The sequence below is a fragment of the Anomaloglossus baeobatrachus genome, chromosome 4 (assembly GCF_048569485.1).
Source record: "Anomaloglossus baeobatrachus isolate aAnoBae1 chromosome 4, aAnoBae1.hap1, whole genome shotgun sequence".
Classification (NCBI taxonomy): Eukaryota; Metazoa; Chordata; class Amphibia; order Anura; family Aromobatidae; genus Anomaloglossus; species Anomaloglossus baeobatrachus.
Genome location: NC_134356.1, coordinates 704,625,900 through 704,644,141, shown reverse-complemented (window position 1 = coordinate 704,644,141; position 18,242 = coordinate 704,625,900). Strand labels below are relative to the sequence as shown.

At 50.6% G+C, this 18,242-nt stretch overlaps 1 protein-coding gene across 3 annotated transcripts in view; it reads left to right on the top strand.

Annotated features, from left to right (window-relative positions):
- DLG4 (discs large MAGUK scaffold protein 4) overlaps nucleotides 1-18,242 on the top strand; it is a 178,137-nt gene that overhangs the window by 91,878 nt on the left and 68,017 nt on the right. For all 3 annotated transcript variants that reach the window (XM_075346764.1, XM_075346765.1, XM_075346766.1), the window contains 2 exons: nucleotides 9,528-9,581; nucleotides 9,660-9,710. In XM_075346764.1, coding sequence (XP_075202879.1) covers nucleotides 9,528-9,581; nucleotides 9,660-9,710 — 105 coding nt within the window. The remainder of the gene's footprint in view (nucleotides 1-9,527; nucleotides 9,582-9,659; nucleotides 9,711-18,242) is intronic.

Genomic DNA, 18,242 nt, shown 5'->3' with positions numbered 1-18,242 from the left:
CCACTGCTCCCAGTACAGATCCCTGCGGCCCCCACTGCTCCCAGTACAGATCCCTGCGACCCCACTGCTCCCAGTACAGATCCCTGCGGCCCCCACTGCTCCCAGTACAGATCCCTGCGGCCCCCACTGCTCCCAGTACAGATCCCTGCGACCCCACTGCTCCCAGTACAGATCCCTGCGCTCCCCACTGCTCCCAGTACAGATCCCTGCGGCCCTCACTGCTCCCAGTACAGATCCCTGCGGCCCCCACTGCTCCCAGTACAGATCCCTGCGGTCCCCACTGCTCCCAGTACAGATCCCTGCGGCCCCCACTGCTCCCAGTACAGATCACTGCGGCCCCCACTGCTCCCAGTACAGATCCCTGCGGCCCCCACTGCTCCCAGTACAGATCCCTGCGGCCCCCACTGCTCCCAGTACAGATCCCTGCGGCCCCCACTGCTCCCAGTACAGATCCCTGCGGCCCCCACTGCTCCCAGTACAGATCCCTACGGCCCCCACTGCTCCCAGTACAGATCCCTGCGGCCCCCACTGCTCCCAGTACAGATCCCTGCGGCCCCCACTGCTCCCAGTACAGATCCCTGCGGTCCCCACTGCTCCCAGTACAGAACCCTGCGGCCCCCACTGCTCCCAGTACAGATCCCTGCGGCCCCCACTGCTCCCAGTACAGATCCCTGCGGCCCCCACTGCTCCCAGTACAGATCCCTGCGGCCCCCACTGCTCCCAGTACAGATCCCTGCGGCCCCCACTGCTCCCAGTACAGATCCCTGCGGCCCCCACAGCTCCCAGTACAGATCCCTGCGGCCCCCACTGCTCCCAGTACAGATCCCTGCGGCCCCCACTGCTCCCAGTACAGATCCCTGCGGCCCCCACTGCTCCCAGTACAGATCCCTGCGGTCCCCACTGCTCCCAGTACAGATCCCTGCGGCCCCCACTGCTCCCAGTACAGATCCCTGCGGCCCCCACTGCTCCCAGTACAGATCCCTGCGGCCCCCACTGCTCCCAGTACAGATCCCTGCGGCCCCCACTGCTCCCAGTACAGATGCCTGCGGTCCCCACTGCTCCCAGTACAGATCCCTGCGGTCCCCACTGCTCCCAGTACAGATCCCTGCGGCCCCCACTGCTCCCAGTACAGATCTCTGCGGTGCCCACTGCTCCCAGTACAGATCCCTGCCCTCCCCATTGCTCCCAGTACAGATCCCTGCGGTCCCCACTGCTCCCAGTACAGATCCCTGCGGCCCCCACTGCTCCCAGTACAGATCCCTGCGGCCCCCACTGCTCCCAGTACAGATGCCTGCGGTCCCCACTGCTCCCAGTACAGATCCCTGCGGTCCACACTGCTCCCAGTACAGATCCCTGCGGCCCCCACTGCTCCCAGTACAGATCTCTGCGGTGCCCACTGCTCCCAGTACAGATCCCTGCCCTCCCCATTGCTCCCAGTACAGATCCCTGCGGTCCCCACTGCTCCCAGTACAGATCCCTGCGGCCCCCACTGCTCCCAGTACAGATCCCTGCGGCCCCCACTGCTCCCAGTACAGATGCCTGCGGTCCCCACTGCTCCCAGTACAGATCCCTGTGGTCCCCACTGCTCCCAGTACAGATCCCTGTGGTCCCCACTGCTCCCAGTACAGATCCCTGCGGCCCCCACTGCTCCCAGTACAGATCCCTGCGGTCCCCACTGCACCCAGTACAGATCCCTGCGCTCCCCACTGCTCCCAGTACAGATCCCTGCGGCCCCCACTGCTCCCAGTACAGATCCCTGCGGTCCCCACTGCTCCCAGTACAGATCCCTGCGGCCCCCACTGCTCCCAGTACAGATCTCTACGGTCCCCACTGCTCCCAGTACAGATGCCTGCGGTCCCCACTGCTCCCAGTACAGATCCCTGCGGCCCCCACTGCTCCCAGTACAGATCCCTGCGGCCCCCACTGCTCCCAGTACAGATCCCTGCGGCCCCCACTGCTCCCAGTACATATGCCTGCGGTCCCCACTGCTCCCAGTACAGATCCCTGTGGTCCCCACTGCTCCCAGTACAGATCCCTGCGGCCCCCCACTGCTGACTATAGCCCATTTAGAGAATGTACCATTTATGACTACTCTTTGTTTCCTATCTTTTAGCCAATTCCTTACCCAGTTGCATATTGTGTCCCCTAGTCCTTGCTTCTGGAGCTTTAGTATAAGGCTATTGTGTGGTACAGTATCAAATGCCTTTGCAAAGTCCAAATAAATCCCATCAGCTGCATTACCAATATCCAGGTCTGCACTTACCCCCTCATAGAACCCCAACAGGTTGGTCAGACACGACTTATCTTTCATGAATCCATGCTGTCTGTCAGTTATCATATTATTTTCTGCAATATATTTTTGCATGTCATCCCTTAAAATGCCCTCAAAAACTTTGCATACTACTGATGTCAGGCTTACTGGACGGTAGTTGCCTGGATCTATCCTCTTACCTTTCTTAAATATCGGTACCGCAGCAGCAATCCTCCAATCCTGAGGCACCAACCCTGTTACAAGCGAGTCTAAAAAGATGAGATACAGCGGTCTGTCAATTACGGAGCTCAATTCCCTCAATATTCGTGGATGAATGCCATCTGGCCCTGGGGATTTGTCAATGTTTAATTTACTCAGACGTAGGCGTACTTCATCTTGTGTTAAATTAATTATATCGGGTGGTGGACTTTGATTTTTCACTTGTTGAATGATCCCTGGTACAGTCAGTTCCTTGGTGAATACAGATGAGAAATGCCTATTTAATATCTCAGTCTTTTGTTTGTCCTCTATAACTAACTTGTTATTATATTTTAAGGGGCCGATACTATCCTTTGTTTTCCTTTTGGCATTAATGTATTCATAAAAGATTTTGGGATTTATTTTAATGTCATTGGCGATTTTTGTTTCAGTAGCTAGTTTTGCTTGTTTGATTTCTTTTTTGCATTGCCTATTGATATCTTTATACTCCTGCAATGCTATTTCTGTATTCTCAGCCTTTAAGATGTTAAACGCCCTTTGTTTTTGTTTTGTTATACTTTGTACAGTCTTATTTATCCATAGTGGTTTCTTTTTATTCCTGGACATTTTATTACCAGAGGGTATACGTTTTTTACAGGACTCTAGCAGTATATCCTTAAACTTACCCCATTTATGTTCGGTATCCCCAGTTACCATGACTCTGTCCCAATCTACACATTTAAGCTCTTCCCTTAATTTGTTGAAATCAGCTTTCCTAAAATTCCAGGTTTTAGCATTCCCCCTTTGAAATGTTCTATTGAATATTATGTTGAAGCTTCCCATATTATGATCGCTGGTGCCCAAGTGCTCCCGGACCTGTAGATCTGAAATTGTATCCGGTCTATTTGACAGGACCAGATCCGGCAGATTATCTCCCCTGGTCGGTTCATCTACCATCTGAGAGAGGAAATGGTCTTGAATGGTAGATAAGAATTTACAGCTTTTAGCAAAACCAGAAGATTCTGTCCCCCTGTATGTCTGGATAGTTGAAATCCCCCATAATAAGAACCCGATTATTATTATCAGCTGCCTTTTCAATTTGTTCCAGCATTTCACCCTCTATTTGTTCAGGTATGTTAGGAGGCTTATAGCAAACTCCAATTAGCATTTTTCCATTATTCCCCTCCCCATGTACATTTACCCATACTGACTCTACATTGTTGCTGTTCCCCTCAATGTCATCATACAACACAGGTTTTAGGTTAGATTTGATAAATATACCCACCCCACCACCTTTTTTGTCTTTCCTGTCCCTCCTAAATGTACTATAAGGCTATGTGCGCACGTTGCGTACAAGCCCTGCAGAAATTTCTGCAGCGATCTGAAGAGCACATGTGCGCTTTAGATCGCTGCAGAAATGTCCGTAGTGAGCGCCAATTCCATGCGCTCTGCCTGCAGCTCCTCCCATAGACAGAGCAGGAGCTGCCGGCAAAGCGCAGGAAAGAAGTGACATGTCACTTCTTTTTGCGCAGCGCTTCGGCAGTAGCCGAAGCGCTGCGCTCTTAGACGCCACGTGCGCACGGCCCCTGCACAATCTCCATAGACTGTGCAGGGGCCGCAGGACGCATGCAGTTACGCTGCGCTACAAAGCGCAGCGTAACTGCATGTTTTTACGCAACGTGCGCACATAGCCTAACCCTGTATGTTTGTCACCCAGTCATGGCTTTCATCCAGCCAGGTTTCCGTAATGCCCACCACATCATAATCCATGGTTGACATAAGACTCTCCAATTCATTCATTTTGTTTGCAAGACTTCTTGCATTTGCCAGTAGACATTTAATCCTATTAACACCTTTATTACTCCTAGCCTCCCTGCGTTCCTTGTATGTCCCATCCCCCCCCTAATCCTTCATTGACCCCTACCGTATCCCTGTCTCTATCGGCTCTATCTATCCCCTTTTTTGCTCCACTTCCCTCCCTCCCCCCAGATGTTTCCTGCCGCAGGAGAGCAAGGCAATTATGTAGAGCTATGCCAGAGTAGACTACCTCTTCCACCGAGGTGTCAGAGGTGGGACGCTCCACCCTTGGAAGATGGAGAAGTGTAGCAGGATTAAGGACCGCGCACCGGGAGATGGCGACATTGTCAGGGAGCAGCGATGTCATGCGGAGCATTGATCTTTAACTGGTGCGTTAGGTTGTTGTTTCTCGGACGACTGGATCCAGTCTGGCTGAGTAGTATCCAAAGGGCCACTGTCTTCCTCCATGGCAAACAGGCATGATGACTTCCGGTAGTCAGGCAGGCCCAGGGCTGGAGATGACGTGATGATAGTCTTCAGGTGACTGTGAATGCAGCACATTTGTACATGGGGTGGTCTTGGAAGCTGCTAGATTCATCTCCACAGCTCTTACCACTTGTAGAGAGCGTCTTGGTCCTTCACTCTGTAGTCAGGAGTTCCATCTGTAGTTTGCGTATGGGCTCCCGGAGACTTGATACAAAGGACTGTACCCAGGTTTGTATGGAGGAGCATTGTGTGTAAATTGAGGTCAGGAGAACACTGAGATTACCCTTGTATGGGATATCTACGGGAAGCACCATCCCTTATCCAGAGATAGTGGCAACCCAAAAACTAAGATCCACTAAAACCCCGAAAAAAGAGCACAAGAGCAGAGTGGTTGGTAACTGACAGGCGACACCCCCCTGACTATTTAAACACAACTAGAAATAGCGGTGGAGCGAGCCTACTCTACCTAGACGCCTCGTCACCGCCTAATAAACTAGCTAGCCTCAAAGAAGAAGAAAGAAATCCTAACTTGCTTCAGAGCAGCCCCAAAGAGATAAAGCCCCCAACATATAAGGATGATGATATAAGAAGTAATCAATACACAGTTGGTTAGGGATAGACTTAAGCAAAGAGCGGCCCTGCTAACTATGGCCCTGTGCGCACGCTGCGGATTTACCGCGGATTTTCCGCTGCGGAATTAATGAGTATTTCACTTCTTTTCCGCAGGTACCTGCGGTTTTTGCCATAGTTAATGGTAAAAACTGCGGGGAGCAACTTGTGGGAAATCCGCGGCAAAACCTTTTTTTTTTTACCGCGAGTGCGGGATTCTTTCGGAGGGTCCGTTTTTTTTTTTTTTTTTTTTTTAAAAAAATGTCACTTTCTAGTGCGCACATAGCCTAAGACACAAAGGATAGGATAGATCGCTGGGTGCTGTCAGCAAAAACCCTAATATATGCCAACTCCCGATGATTAAAATTCCCTTAGGACTACACAATCCTCCACCCCCTATATCAGGGAACTCTTGTGCAAGATAATATACAAGTGAGATCATCTCAAAACTAGGCTAAGCAGCAACTGCCATAGGCAGAAACATATTCACTGTCCACCAGGACTAATAGTGAGCAGTCCATAGAAGTGGTCTAACAACTTGTATACTAGCTACAGCAAAAACAAATATGCAAAAGTGAAGGATAAAAGGTTTCTCAGGATTATTACCAATGTCCCTTGATAAGGTTCATTAGTGGGATCAGAATGGGGAACAAACGCATATATGACCAAAAAACCGCCATGATGTCCCTCCTCTGCAGCCTCTGCTGCGTCAGCAATAAACACGGAATTGGGTCGTAAGATGGCGGCTGAAAGAAAGGAACTAGGCGTTGGCCAGGATAAAATGGCGTCTGAAGAGGAAGTACGTAGTGACGAAGTTAAAATGGCTGCCAAAAGAGGAACTAGGTGTTGGCCAAGCTTCGAAATGACATCCAAAGAGGCTGGGGATGGAGGGACATGGGGCGTGCCATCTGCATTCAGGACATTAAATAATGGAGGGGGTTTACGTGGACACAGTGCTCTACAGACAGTACACAAGTCCAACCTATGGGCACAGCTCACAGGGTGGAGGACGTTGCGTTCTAATGAGCTTGGGAGGAGCCATTTTCATAGGCAGGCAGTATACATGGGGCGTGCCATCTGCATTCAGGACAGGAAATAATGGAGGGGGTGTACGTGGACACAGCGCTCTACAGACAGTACACAAGTCCAACCTATGGGTTCAGCTCACAGGGTGGAGGACGTTGCGTTCTAATGAGCTTGGGAGGAGCCATTTTCATAGGCAGGCAGTATACATGGGGCGTGCCATCTGCATTCAGGACAGGAAATAATGGAGGGGGTGTACGTGGACACAGCGCTCTACAGACAGTACACAAGTCCAACCTATGGGTTCAGCTCACAGGGTGGAGGACGTTGCGTTCTAATGAGCTTGGGAGGAGCCATTTTCATAGGCAGGCAGTATACATGGGGCGTGCCATCTGCATTCAGGACAGGAAATAATGGAGGGGGTGTACGTGGACACAGCGCTCTACAGACAGTACACAAGTCCAACCTATGGGTTCAGCTCACAGGGTGGAGGACGTTGCGTTCTAATGAGCTTGGGAGGAGCCATTTTCATAGGCAGGCAGTATACATGGGGCGTGCCATCTGCATTCAGGACAGGAAATAATGGAGGGGGTGTACGTGGACACAGCGCTCTACAGACAGTACACAAGTCCAACCTATGGGTTCAGCTCACAGGGTGGAGGACGTTGCGTTCTAATGAGCCTGGGAGGAGCCATTGTCATAGGCAGGCAGTATACATGGGGCGTGCCATCTGCATTCAGGACAGGAAATAATGGAGGGGGTGTACGTGGACACAGCGCTCTACAGACAGCACACAAGTCCAACCTATGGGCACAGCTCACAGGGTGGAGGACGTTGCGTTCTAATGAGCTTGGGAGGAGCCATTTTCATAGGCAGGCAGTATACATGTGGCGCGGTTACTGGATTCAGAATTACATCTCAATATTTCACTTCCCTTGATGTTCTATCAATATCACATCTTTACCTCGATGTCTCCTCATCTAACCTCCCCCTGGGGCAGCCATTCCTGCCCCCCCCCCCCCGAGGAGAATTCTCCATTTTTTTCCTAGGTGCTATATTTGCTGGTCTCATTTGACCTTATTTCACAGATCTTCAAATACAAAAACGACATTTCTCCTTTTTGCACCTTCAACATTTCTCAGATGTTGCCCTATTCCTTCTGCACCAGAAACTGCGTACATTCACCGGATTATTATATACAAACGTCTAAAGTCTATCTCGGCTAACGACACACGGACAGGATCGTGTGCCGCTACTCCAGCCTGAATGTTTAGTCTGAAAACTGAGTGCATGCCAAATCCAGTCTTACGTGGGTGACGAGAAATGACGTCCACCCTCACTATACGCCGGCCGTGCATTGATATTACCAGTACAAAGTCTGTTTACACTACATACACCTCATAAGGACGGTCCATCCATAACTCCGAAACTTGATCAAGGCCAAGGTTAAGGATTTTCCCCTGTAATGCTATTCTTCTCCCAGGATCACAAAAGATCACATCACCATCTACCAAGATACAGCCAGGGCACCAACCATCAGCTCAGTACTTGGCAGGAAACCACTGAGAACCCCCTTTAGATCTTCTGTCCGTGGAAGACTAGGACCCTCAGACCATATCAATTATTGATTCGTCCCGTCAAAATGTAACTTTAACTTCTCCAAACCAACAGTTCTAGTACTACTTCCCCTATTCACACTACACAGCTGGGAACAGTAACGTACTGATAACTCCCTTCCATTTCCACAAGCAACTCTATTTCTAGACAAACAGACCGAAGACGAACCAACACTAAATGACATAAACTGCAGGTGTCTAAGATTAATAGGACCAGGTTCAAGAGCCAGGACTTATCGGTCATCACGTGTCTGAACTCGCCAATTACACAGTTAAAAATGATTCTTCATATAACTCTCTTCATACCAGCAGAGTTTAGCTTATAGCCCTTCCCCTTTTTCTCTAAAACCAACAGAGCTCAGGAATTTCACTTTTCACTGAACAGATAGACACACATTATGCAGACTTTTCAAAAGATATTATGACCGAGTTCGAACTAGGACTTCTCACAGAGATCGGTCATCAGGTGTCTGGACTTGAGAAGCCGAGACACCCCCCCCCCCCTTCCCAAACGGAAACACACGAGGGTTTATAAAGTAAGATAAGAAATTTTCTTACCTTTTTTGTGGAGTTGCGTAATCTCCCTCCTTGTGGTCCATTTGGCAAAATGGAGGCGACAGCACGGCTGTCTTTCATCCAGACGTTTTGTCCTAGGGAGACGTTATATGTCAACTGATAAGGGGCAGCATAATTTGGGGTGATGCAATTCAAGTTATGCATCCATGTCTTAAACCTGTCTGCATTCTAAATCATGAGTGATTTCTCAGGCATGCATTGCTATATTAAACTACACAGACCACAGAGGTGACCACGGGTCCGAGTAGAAAAGATGACTGGTTTAATCAGGGAAGTTCAGATACATTTATAGAAATCAGTTTGATAGGAGCCAAGAATACGTAACACGTCTCCTATTGGGTTAACGGCAAAAAGACCTTATTCTGAGATATATATGTATATGTGTTTCATCATTTTATATTCAGCTAAGTCAGCATGAATCCCTTATCAGAAAGTCCCGTATCTGAGTACAGCTCAAATGCTATTTAGAGTCCTGTTTTTGGATATCTTCATATAATACTGAATACCGATCACAACCGTCCGTAACGCCACCGCTTTGTTATTGCCCCCAGGCCAAACTTTGTCCTCCATCCCCGTCTGGTGGGTGCTTGTTTTTTACGTTGTAGAATATGATGAGCTGAGTGGATTTTACTATGGAGCATGAATCTCTTGTTCCCTTGTTTATATTCGGCAGGTCCCCGCCCCATCCTGGTTCTCGCAGGACTTGTCCCTCACTAGTGTCTTGTGTTGGGTCTTCAGGTTCCTCACGGGTGTCTTTATGATGCCTACAATTGTTTTTGTCTTTCTTTATTCTTAGATTCCGTTTTGAATCCCATTATCTTTTTCTTCCTGCCTAGAAATTGTAATTTGTGCAGTCTTCGGTGTCTGGTCGCACGACCGCTCCTATAAAGGGCTGCAGAGTATTGTGGTCCTGGTGGGACATCAAAGTGGTAGAATCTACGGACTAAGCTGAATTGTTTTCTGTCTTACAGGCCAGCTCTCCTCCCGTAATCGTAAATACTGACACCCTAGAAGCCCCTGCCTATGTAAGTAATTGTACCATGGAGACAATACCAAGCCCTCCTTGATAAAATCACCACTAAAAATGTATGTTCCTTTTGTAGGTGAACGGGACCGAGGCAGAAATGGAATATGAAGAAATCACACTGGAGCGAGTATGAAAAAAACCCATCTCTTTCTGCTCCGTCTCATAATTGTATTTCCACTTCACTTTCACCGTCCATCCTGGAGTATACTTTATACTCGCCCATAACTCTTTCCATCAACTATTTATCGCTGCTCGGGTTTCTGTCCTCTCTGCTCGGGTTTCTGTCCTCTCTGCTCGGGTTTCTGTCCTCTCTGCTCGGGTTTCTGTCCTCTCTGCTCGGGTTTCTGTCCTCTCTGCTCGGGTTTCTGTCCTCTCTGCTCGGGTTTCTGTCCTCTCTGCTCGGGTTTCTGTCCTCTCTGCTCGGGTTTCTGTCCTCTCTGCTCGGGTTTCTGTCCTCTCTGCTCGGGTTTCTGTCCTCTCTGCTCGGGTTTCTGTCCTCTCTGCTCGGGTTTCTGTCCTCTCTGCTCGGGTTTCTGTCCTCTCTGCTCGGGTTTCTGTCCTCTCTGCTCGGGTTTCTGTCTTCTCTGCTCGGGTTTCTGTCTTCTCTGCTCGGGTTTCTGTCTTCTCTGCTCGGGTTTCTGTCTTCTCTGCTCGGGTTTCTGTCCTCTCTGCTCGGGTTTCTGTCTTCTCTGCTCGGGTTTCTGTCTTCTCTGCTCGGGTTTCTGTCCTCTCTGCTCGGGTTTCTGTCCTCATTGTCCATATTTCCTTCCTCACTGTTCGGGTTTCTGTCCTCATTGTCCATATTTCCTTCCTCACTGTTCGGGTTTCTGTCCTCATTGTCCATATTTCCTTCCTCACTGTTCGGGTTTCTGTCCTCATTGTCCATATTTCCTTCCTCACTGTTCAGGTTTCTGTCCTCATTGTCCATATTTCCTTCCTCACTGTTCAGGTTTCTGTCCTCATTGTCCATATTTCCTTCCTCACTGTTCGGGTTTCTGTCCTCGTTGTCCATATTTCCTTCCTCACTGTTGAGGATTCTGTCCTCATTGTCCATATTTCTTCAGCGCTCTATTGGGAGACCCAGACGATTGGGGTATAGCTACTGCCCTCTGGAGGCCACACAAAGCACTACATTAAAAGTGCAAGGCCCCTCCCCTTCTGGCTATACCCCCCCCCCCGTGGTATCACGGGTTCTCCAGTTTTAGCTTTGTGTGCGAAGGAGGTCAGACATTCCATGCATAGCTCCACAGATTTTAGTCAGCAGTAGCTGCTGACTATTTCGGATGGAAGAAAAGAGGACACATATAGTGTCCCCAGCATGCTCCCTTCTCACCCCTGGATGGTGTTGTAAGGTTGAGGTACCTATTGCTGGTACAGGGCTGGAGCCTGACATGCTGTTTTCCTTCCACATCCCCTGGTAGGGCTCTGTGGAAGTGGGATCCTGCCGGCCTCTCAGCTCTGACGCCGGGCTCCATCCACAGACCCATTAGAACCTGATGGAGACGGAGCAGGAGTACGATCAGGGACAGGCCCTGCATCATACAGGTACTCTGTGTCCCCGGCTGGCACAGACACACTCCGGGCTGGCTGGGTGTTGTAGTGCGCCGGGGACCGCAACGTTGGAGTTAGTGTCCCTACAGATTACTGGGGGATTGTTTGTGTATGGGAACGCAGCGCCGACCCCCTCTGGACCGGGCGGCGCTGCTGTGACTTGTGGTGCGCCGGGGATCCGCCGTCCGCGCTTTTACGGCGGCGGCGGTTATAAATTGAGTCCCCGGCTTTTTGGGCCTAGGACGCCGGCAGCTCCGATTCGTTCCCGCCCCCACCCTGTCATTCAGGGCAGGGGAGAGACGCTGTTCGCTAGCAGCGACGAGGGCTGGAGCCTGATTTACATGCTCCAGCCCTCACACTAGGCACAGAGGGAAGCAGGCTTCCCGCTCTTGGCCAGGAACGCCCAGGGCCCGCCCCCCTTCTCTCTCAGGACGCCGGCAGCCATTACATGCAGTCTGGCTGGAGGAAGGACGCAAGGCTCTGGGAGACCTGGACTAGGGGCTATCTGGCGACCACACACCCGCTTTTTAAGCGGGCGGTAAGCGATTTTTCTGTGCTGGTCCCTCTAGTGCCTCACGGTGTATCGGTGTACTGTGTAGGATATAGAGATATTGTATTTCTTGCACTGTGAGGTCGCTTCTGGCTGCATCTCCCAGATCACTCTGTGGAAGCAACAACATGCCATCCTCAAAACGCAAGGCTGCCAAGGCTAGGGCTGTGTATACTGCGGGTGCTGCATGTGGGGCTAATCTACCAGCAGGCTCCGATGACCCCCATTGTGTGCAATGCTCCGACCCGGTGCTGCTTCGCCAGCCGGAGTCAGGAGAGGTAGTGACCCAGGCTGAGACGCTTGTAAGTCCTGCCCCGGTGACAGGGACAGACTTTGCAGTTTTTGCTGATAATATGTCTGTCTCTATGGCAAAAATCCTTGAAACCTTGCAATCTATGCATGGGGCTCAGTCTTTGGGCACGGCGAGGCCTCTGTCCTCAGGTCCCCCTCACTTGGAATTAATCCAGCCCACAGGGGGGTCCCCGGCTTCACAGGCCGAGGATTATGACTCAGATGATAGCCCCAGCCACCCTAAGCGAGCTCGCTGGGAAAGACCCTCGACGTCATCACACTGCTCAGGGTCTCAGCGCAATCAGTCTCCCTGTGATGTGTCTGATGAGAGTGATCAGGAATCCATTCCTGGAACCCCTCTCAACCTGGATACCCCTGATGGGGATGCCATGGTAAACGACCTTATCTCAGCCATCAATAGGCTGTTGGATATTTCTCCCCCAGCCCCTTCAGCAGAAGAGGCGGCTGCGGAGCAGGAGAAGTTTCGTTTCCTTTATCCCAAGCGTAAATTGAGTGCTTTGTTGGATCACTCTGACTTCAGAGAATCAATCCAGAAGCACGACGCTCACCCAGAAAGGCGTTTCTCGAAACGATCTAAAGATACGCGTTTCCCTTTCCCCCCTGAGGTGGTCAAGCGCTGGACACAGTGTCCAAAGGTAGACCCCCCGATTTCCAAACTCGCAGCTAGGTCCATAGTTGCAGTGGAGGATGGCGCTTCACTTAAAGATGCCAATGACAGACAGATGGACCTTTGGTTAAAATCTGTCTATGAAGCTATCGGCGCGTCGTTTGCTCCGGCATTCGCAGCCGTATGGGCACTCCAGGCTATTTCAGCTGGCTTAGCAAAAGTGGATGCTATCATACATCCAGCAGTGCCGCAAGTGGCGCACCTTACCACGCAGATGTCGGCGTTTGCGTCTTACGCTATCAATGCGGTCCTAGAATCTACCAGTCGCACCTCAATGGCGTCCGCCAATTCGGTAGTTTTGCGCAGAACCTTGTGGTTAAAGGACTGGAAAGCAGATGCTGGTTCCAAAAAATGTTTAACCAGTTTGCCGTTATCTAGAGATAGACTGTTTGGCGAGCCTTGGCTGATATCATTAAGCAGTCTAAGGGTAAAGACTCCTCTTTACCACAACCCAGAACAACCAAACCTCAGCAGAAAAAGTGGCAGCAGAGGTTTCAGTCCTTTCGAGGTTCGGGCAAGACACCATTTACCTCGTCCAAAGGGACTCAGAGGACGCAAAGAAACTCAGATTCGTGGCGGGCTCACACGCGCCCCAAGAAAGCAAATGGAGGTACCGCTTCCAAAGCGGCTACCTCATGACTTCCAGCCCCCTCCCTCCGCATCGCCGGTCGGGGGCAGGCTCTCCCGCTTTTCCGGCATTTGGATGTCACAGGTCAAAGACCGGTGGGTGACGGACATTTTGTCTCGCGGGTACAGAATCGAGTTCAATTCTCGTCCTCCAGCTCGGTTCTTCAGAACCTCCCCACATCCAGACCGAGCAGATGCTCTGCTGCAGGCGGTGGGCTCCCTAAGAGCGGAAGGAGTGGTGATCCCAGTCCCTCCTCAGGAACAAGGGCAAGGGTTTTACTCCAATCTCTTTGTGGTTCCAAAAAAGGACGGCTCGTTCCGTCCTGTTCTGGACCTAAAACGGCTCAACAAACATGTGCACGCCAGGAAGTTCCGGATGGAAACCCTGCGTTCTGTCATTGCCTCAATGTCCAGAGGAGACTTCCTTGCCTCAATAGACATCAAAGATGCTTATCTCCACGTGCCAATTGCTACAGAACATCAACGTTTTCTACGTTTTGTGATAGGAGACGACCATTTTCAGTTCGTAGCTCTGCCATTTGGTCTGGCAACAGCCCCACGGGTCTTCACCAAGGTCATGGCGGCGGTGGTAGCAGTCTTGCACTCTCAGGGACACTCGGTGATCCCTTACCTAGACGATTTATTGGTCAAAGCTCCCTCTCAAGAGGCATGTCAGCACAGCCTGAATGCTACGCTGGAGACCCTACAGTCTTTCGGATGGATCATCAACTTTCCAAAGTCGATCCTATCACCGACTCAATCACTAACGTATCTTGGCATGGAGTTTCATACTCTAGCAGCGATAGTGAAGCTTCCGCTGAACAAGCAGCGGTCACTACAGACAGGGGTGCAATCTCTTCTGCAGGGCCAGTTGCATCCCTTGCGGCGCCTCATGCATTTCCTAGGGAAGATGGTGGCAGCCATGGAAGCAGTTCCCTTTGCGCAGTTTCATCTGCGCCCACTTCAATGGGACATTCTCCGCCAATGGGACGGGAAGTCAACGTCCCTGGACAGGAAAGTCTCGCTTTCCCAGACGGCCAAGGACTCCCTACAATGGTGGCTCCTTCCCACCTCATTGTCTCAGGGAAGATCCTTCCTGCCCCCATCCTGGGCAGTAGTCACGACAGATGCGAGTCTGTCAGGGTGGGGAGCAGTATTTCTCCACCACAGGGCTCAGGGGACGTGGACTCCGCAGGAGTCCACCCTTCAGATCAATGTTCTGGAGATCAGAGCAGTGTATCTTGCTCTACTGGCCTTCCAACAGTGGCTGGAAGGAAAGCAGATCCGAATCCAATCGGACAACTCCACAGCGGTGGCATACATCAACCACCAAGGAGGGACGCGCAGTCGGCAAGCCTTCCAAGAAGTCCGGCGCATTCTAATGTGGGTGGAGGACAGAGCATCCACCATATCCGCGGTTCACATCCCAGGCGTAGAAAACTGGGAAGCAGACTTCCTCAGTCGCCAGGGCATGGACGCAGGGGAATGGTCCCTTCACCCGGACGTGTTTCAGGAAATCTGTCGCCGCTGGGGAGTGCCGGACGTCGACATAATGGCATCCCGGCACAACAACAAGGTCCCGGCATTCATGGCGAGGTCGCGCGATCAAAGAGCTCTGGCGGCAGACGCCTTGGTTCAAGATTGGTCGCAGTTTCAGCTCCCATACGTGTTTCCGCCTCTGGCGCTCTTGCCCAGAGTGCTACGCAAGATCAGATCCGAGTGCAGCCGCATCATACTCGTCGCTCCAGACTGGCCGAGGAGGTCGTGGTATCCGGATCTGTGGCATCTCACGATCGGTCGACCGTGGTCACTGCCAGACCGACCAGACTTACTGTCCCAAGGGCCGTTTTTCCATCAGAATTCTGCGGCCCTGAACCTGACTGTGTGGCCATTGAGTCCTGGATCCTAGCATCTGCAGGATTATCTCAAGGAGTCGTTGCCACAATGAGACAAGCTAGAAAGTCGAATTCGGCTAAGATCTACCACAGAACGTGGAAGATTTTCTTATCCTGGTGCTCTGCTCAGGGAGTGTCTCCCTGGCCATTTGCATTGCCCAAGTTTCTTTCCTTCCTGCAATCGGGGTTAGAAAAGGGCTTGTCGCTCAGCTCCCTTAAAGGGCAAGTTTCGGCACTATCCGTGTTTTTTCAGAAGCGTCTAGCACGTCTTTCTAAGGTGCGCACGTTCCTGCAGGGGGTCTGTCATATTGTGCCCCCGTACAAGCGGCCGTTAGATCCATGGGATCTGAACAGGGTACTAGTTGCTCTCCAGAAGCCGCCCTTCGAGCCTCTGAAGGAAGTTTCCTTTTCTCGGCTGTCACAGAAAGTGGCGTTTCTTGTTGCGATCACATCGCTTCGGCGAGTGTCTGAGCTGGCAGCTCTGTCATCCAAGGCTCCCTTCCTGGTGTTCCACCAGGACAAGGTAGTGCTGCGCCCTATTCCGGAGTTTCTCCCTAAGGTCGTATCCTCTTTTCATCTTAATCAGGATATATCCTTGCCTTCGTTTTGTCCTCATCCGGTTCACCGGTATGAAAAGGACTTACGTTTGCTAGATCTGGTGAGAGCACTCAGAATCTACATTTCCCGCACGTCGCCCATGCGCCGTGCCGATGCACTTTTTGTCCTTGTCGCTGGTCCGCGCAAGGGGTTGCAGGCTTCTAAAGCCACCCTGGCTCGATGGATCAAAGAACCAATTCTAGAGGCCTACCGTTCTGCGGGGCTTCCGGTTCCTTCAGGGCTAAAAGCCCACTCAACCAGAGCCGTGGGTGCGTCCTGGGCATTACGTCACCAGGCTTCGGCTCAACAGGTGTGCCAGGCAGCTACCTGGTCCAGTCTGCACACTTTCACCAAGCATTATCAGGTGCATACCTATGCTTCGGCGGATGCCAGCTTAGGTAGAAGAGTCCTGCAGGCGGCAGTGACACCCCCGTAGGGGAGGGCTGTTTTGCAGCTCTAACATGAGGTATTTCTTTACCCACCCAGGGACAGCTTTTGGACGTCCCAATCGTCTGGGTCTCCCAATAGAGCGCTGAAGAAGAAGGGAATTTTGTTACTTACCGTAAATTCCTTTTCTTCTAGCTCTTATTGGGAGACCCAGCACCCGCCCTGTTGTCCTTCGGGATGTTTTTTTGTTGTTTGCGGGTACACATGTTGTTCATGTTGAACGGTTTTTCAGTTCTCCGATGTTATTCGGAGTTAATTTGTTTAAACCAGTTATTGGCTTCCTCCTTCTTGCTTTGGCACTAAAACTGGAGAACCCGTGATACCACGGGGGGGTATAGCCAGAAGGGGAGGGGCCTTGCACTTTTAATGTAGTGCTTTGTGTGGCCTCCAGAGGGCAGTAGCTATACCCCAATCGTCTGGGTCTCCCAATAAGAGCTAGAAGAAAAGGAATTTACGGTAAGTAACAAAATTCCCTTCTTTAGCCCTCACGGTTGAGGATTCTGTCCTCATTGTCCATATTTCCTTCCTCACTGTTCGGGTTTCTGTCCTCATTGTCCATATTTCCTTCCTCACTGTTCAGGTTTCTTTCCTCATTGTCAATATTTCCTTCCTCACTGTTCAGGTTTCTGTCCTCATTGTCCATATTTCCTTCCTCACTGTTCGGGTTTCTGTCCTCGTTGTCCATATTTCCTTCCTCACTGTTGAGGATTCTGTCCTCATTGTCCATATTTTAGCCCTCACGGTTGAGCATTCTGTCCTCATTGTCCATATTTCCTTCCTCACTGTTCAGGTTTCTGTCCTCATTGTCCATATTTCCTTCCTCACTGTTGAGGATTCTGTCCTCATTGTCCATATTTTAGCCCTCACTGTTGAGGATTCTGTCCTCATTGTCCATATTTCCTTCCTCACTGTTCGGGTTTCTGTCCTCATTGTCCATATTTCCTTCCTCACTGTTCAGGTTTCTGTCCTCATTGTCCATATTTCCTTCCTCACTGTTCGGGTTTCTGTCCTCATTGTCCATATTTCCTTCCTCACTGTTCGGGTTTCTGTCCTCATTGTCCATATTTCCTTCCTCACTGTTCAGGTTTCTGTCCTCATTGTCCATATTTCCTTCCTCACTGTTCGGGTTTCTGTCCTCATTCTCCATATTTCAGCCCTCACTGTTCAGGTTTCTGTCCTCATTGTCCATATTTCCTTCCTCACTGTTCGGGTTTCTGTCCTCATTGTCCATATTTCCTTCCTCACTGTTCGGGTTTCTGTCCTCTCTGCTCGGGTTTCTGTCCTCATTGTCCATATTTCCTTCCTCACTGTTCGGGTTTCTGTCCTCATTGTCCATATTTCCTTCCTCACTGTTCGGGTTTCTGTCCTCATTGTCCATATTTCCTTCCTCACTCTTGGGGTTTCTGTCCTCATTGTCCATATTTCCTTCCTCACTGTTCGGGTTTCTGTCCTCATTGTCCATATTTCCTTCCTCACTGTTCGGGTTTCTGTCCTCATTGTCCATATTTCCTTCCTCACTGTTCGGGTTTCTGTCCTCGTTGTCCATATTTCCTTCCTCACTGTTCGGGTTTCTGTCCTCGTTGTCCATATTTCCTTCCTCACTGTTCAGGTTTCTGTCCTCGTTGTCCATATTTCCTTCCTCACTGTTCGGGTTTCTGTCCTCATTGTCCATATTTCCTTCCTCACTGTTCAGGTTTCTGTCCTCATTGTCCATATTTCCTTCCTCACTGTTCAGGTTTCTGTCCTCATTGTCCATATTTCAGCCCTCACTGTTCAGGTTTCTGTCCTCATTGACCATATTTCCTTCCTCACTGTTGAGGATTCTGTCCTCATTGTCCATATTTTAGCCCTCACTGTTGAGGATTCTGTCCTCATTGTCCATATTTCCTTCCTCACTGTTCAGGATTCTGTCCTCATTGTCCATATTTTAGCCCTCACTGTTGGGGTTTCTGTCCTCATTGTCCATATTTCCTTCCTCACTGTTCAGGATTCTGTCCTCATTGTCAATATTTC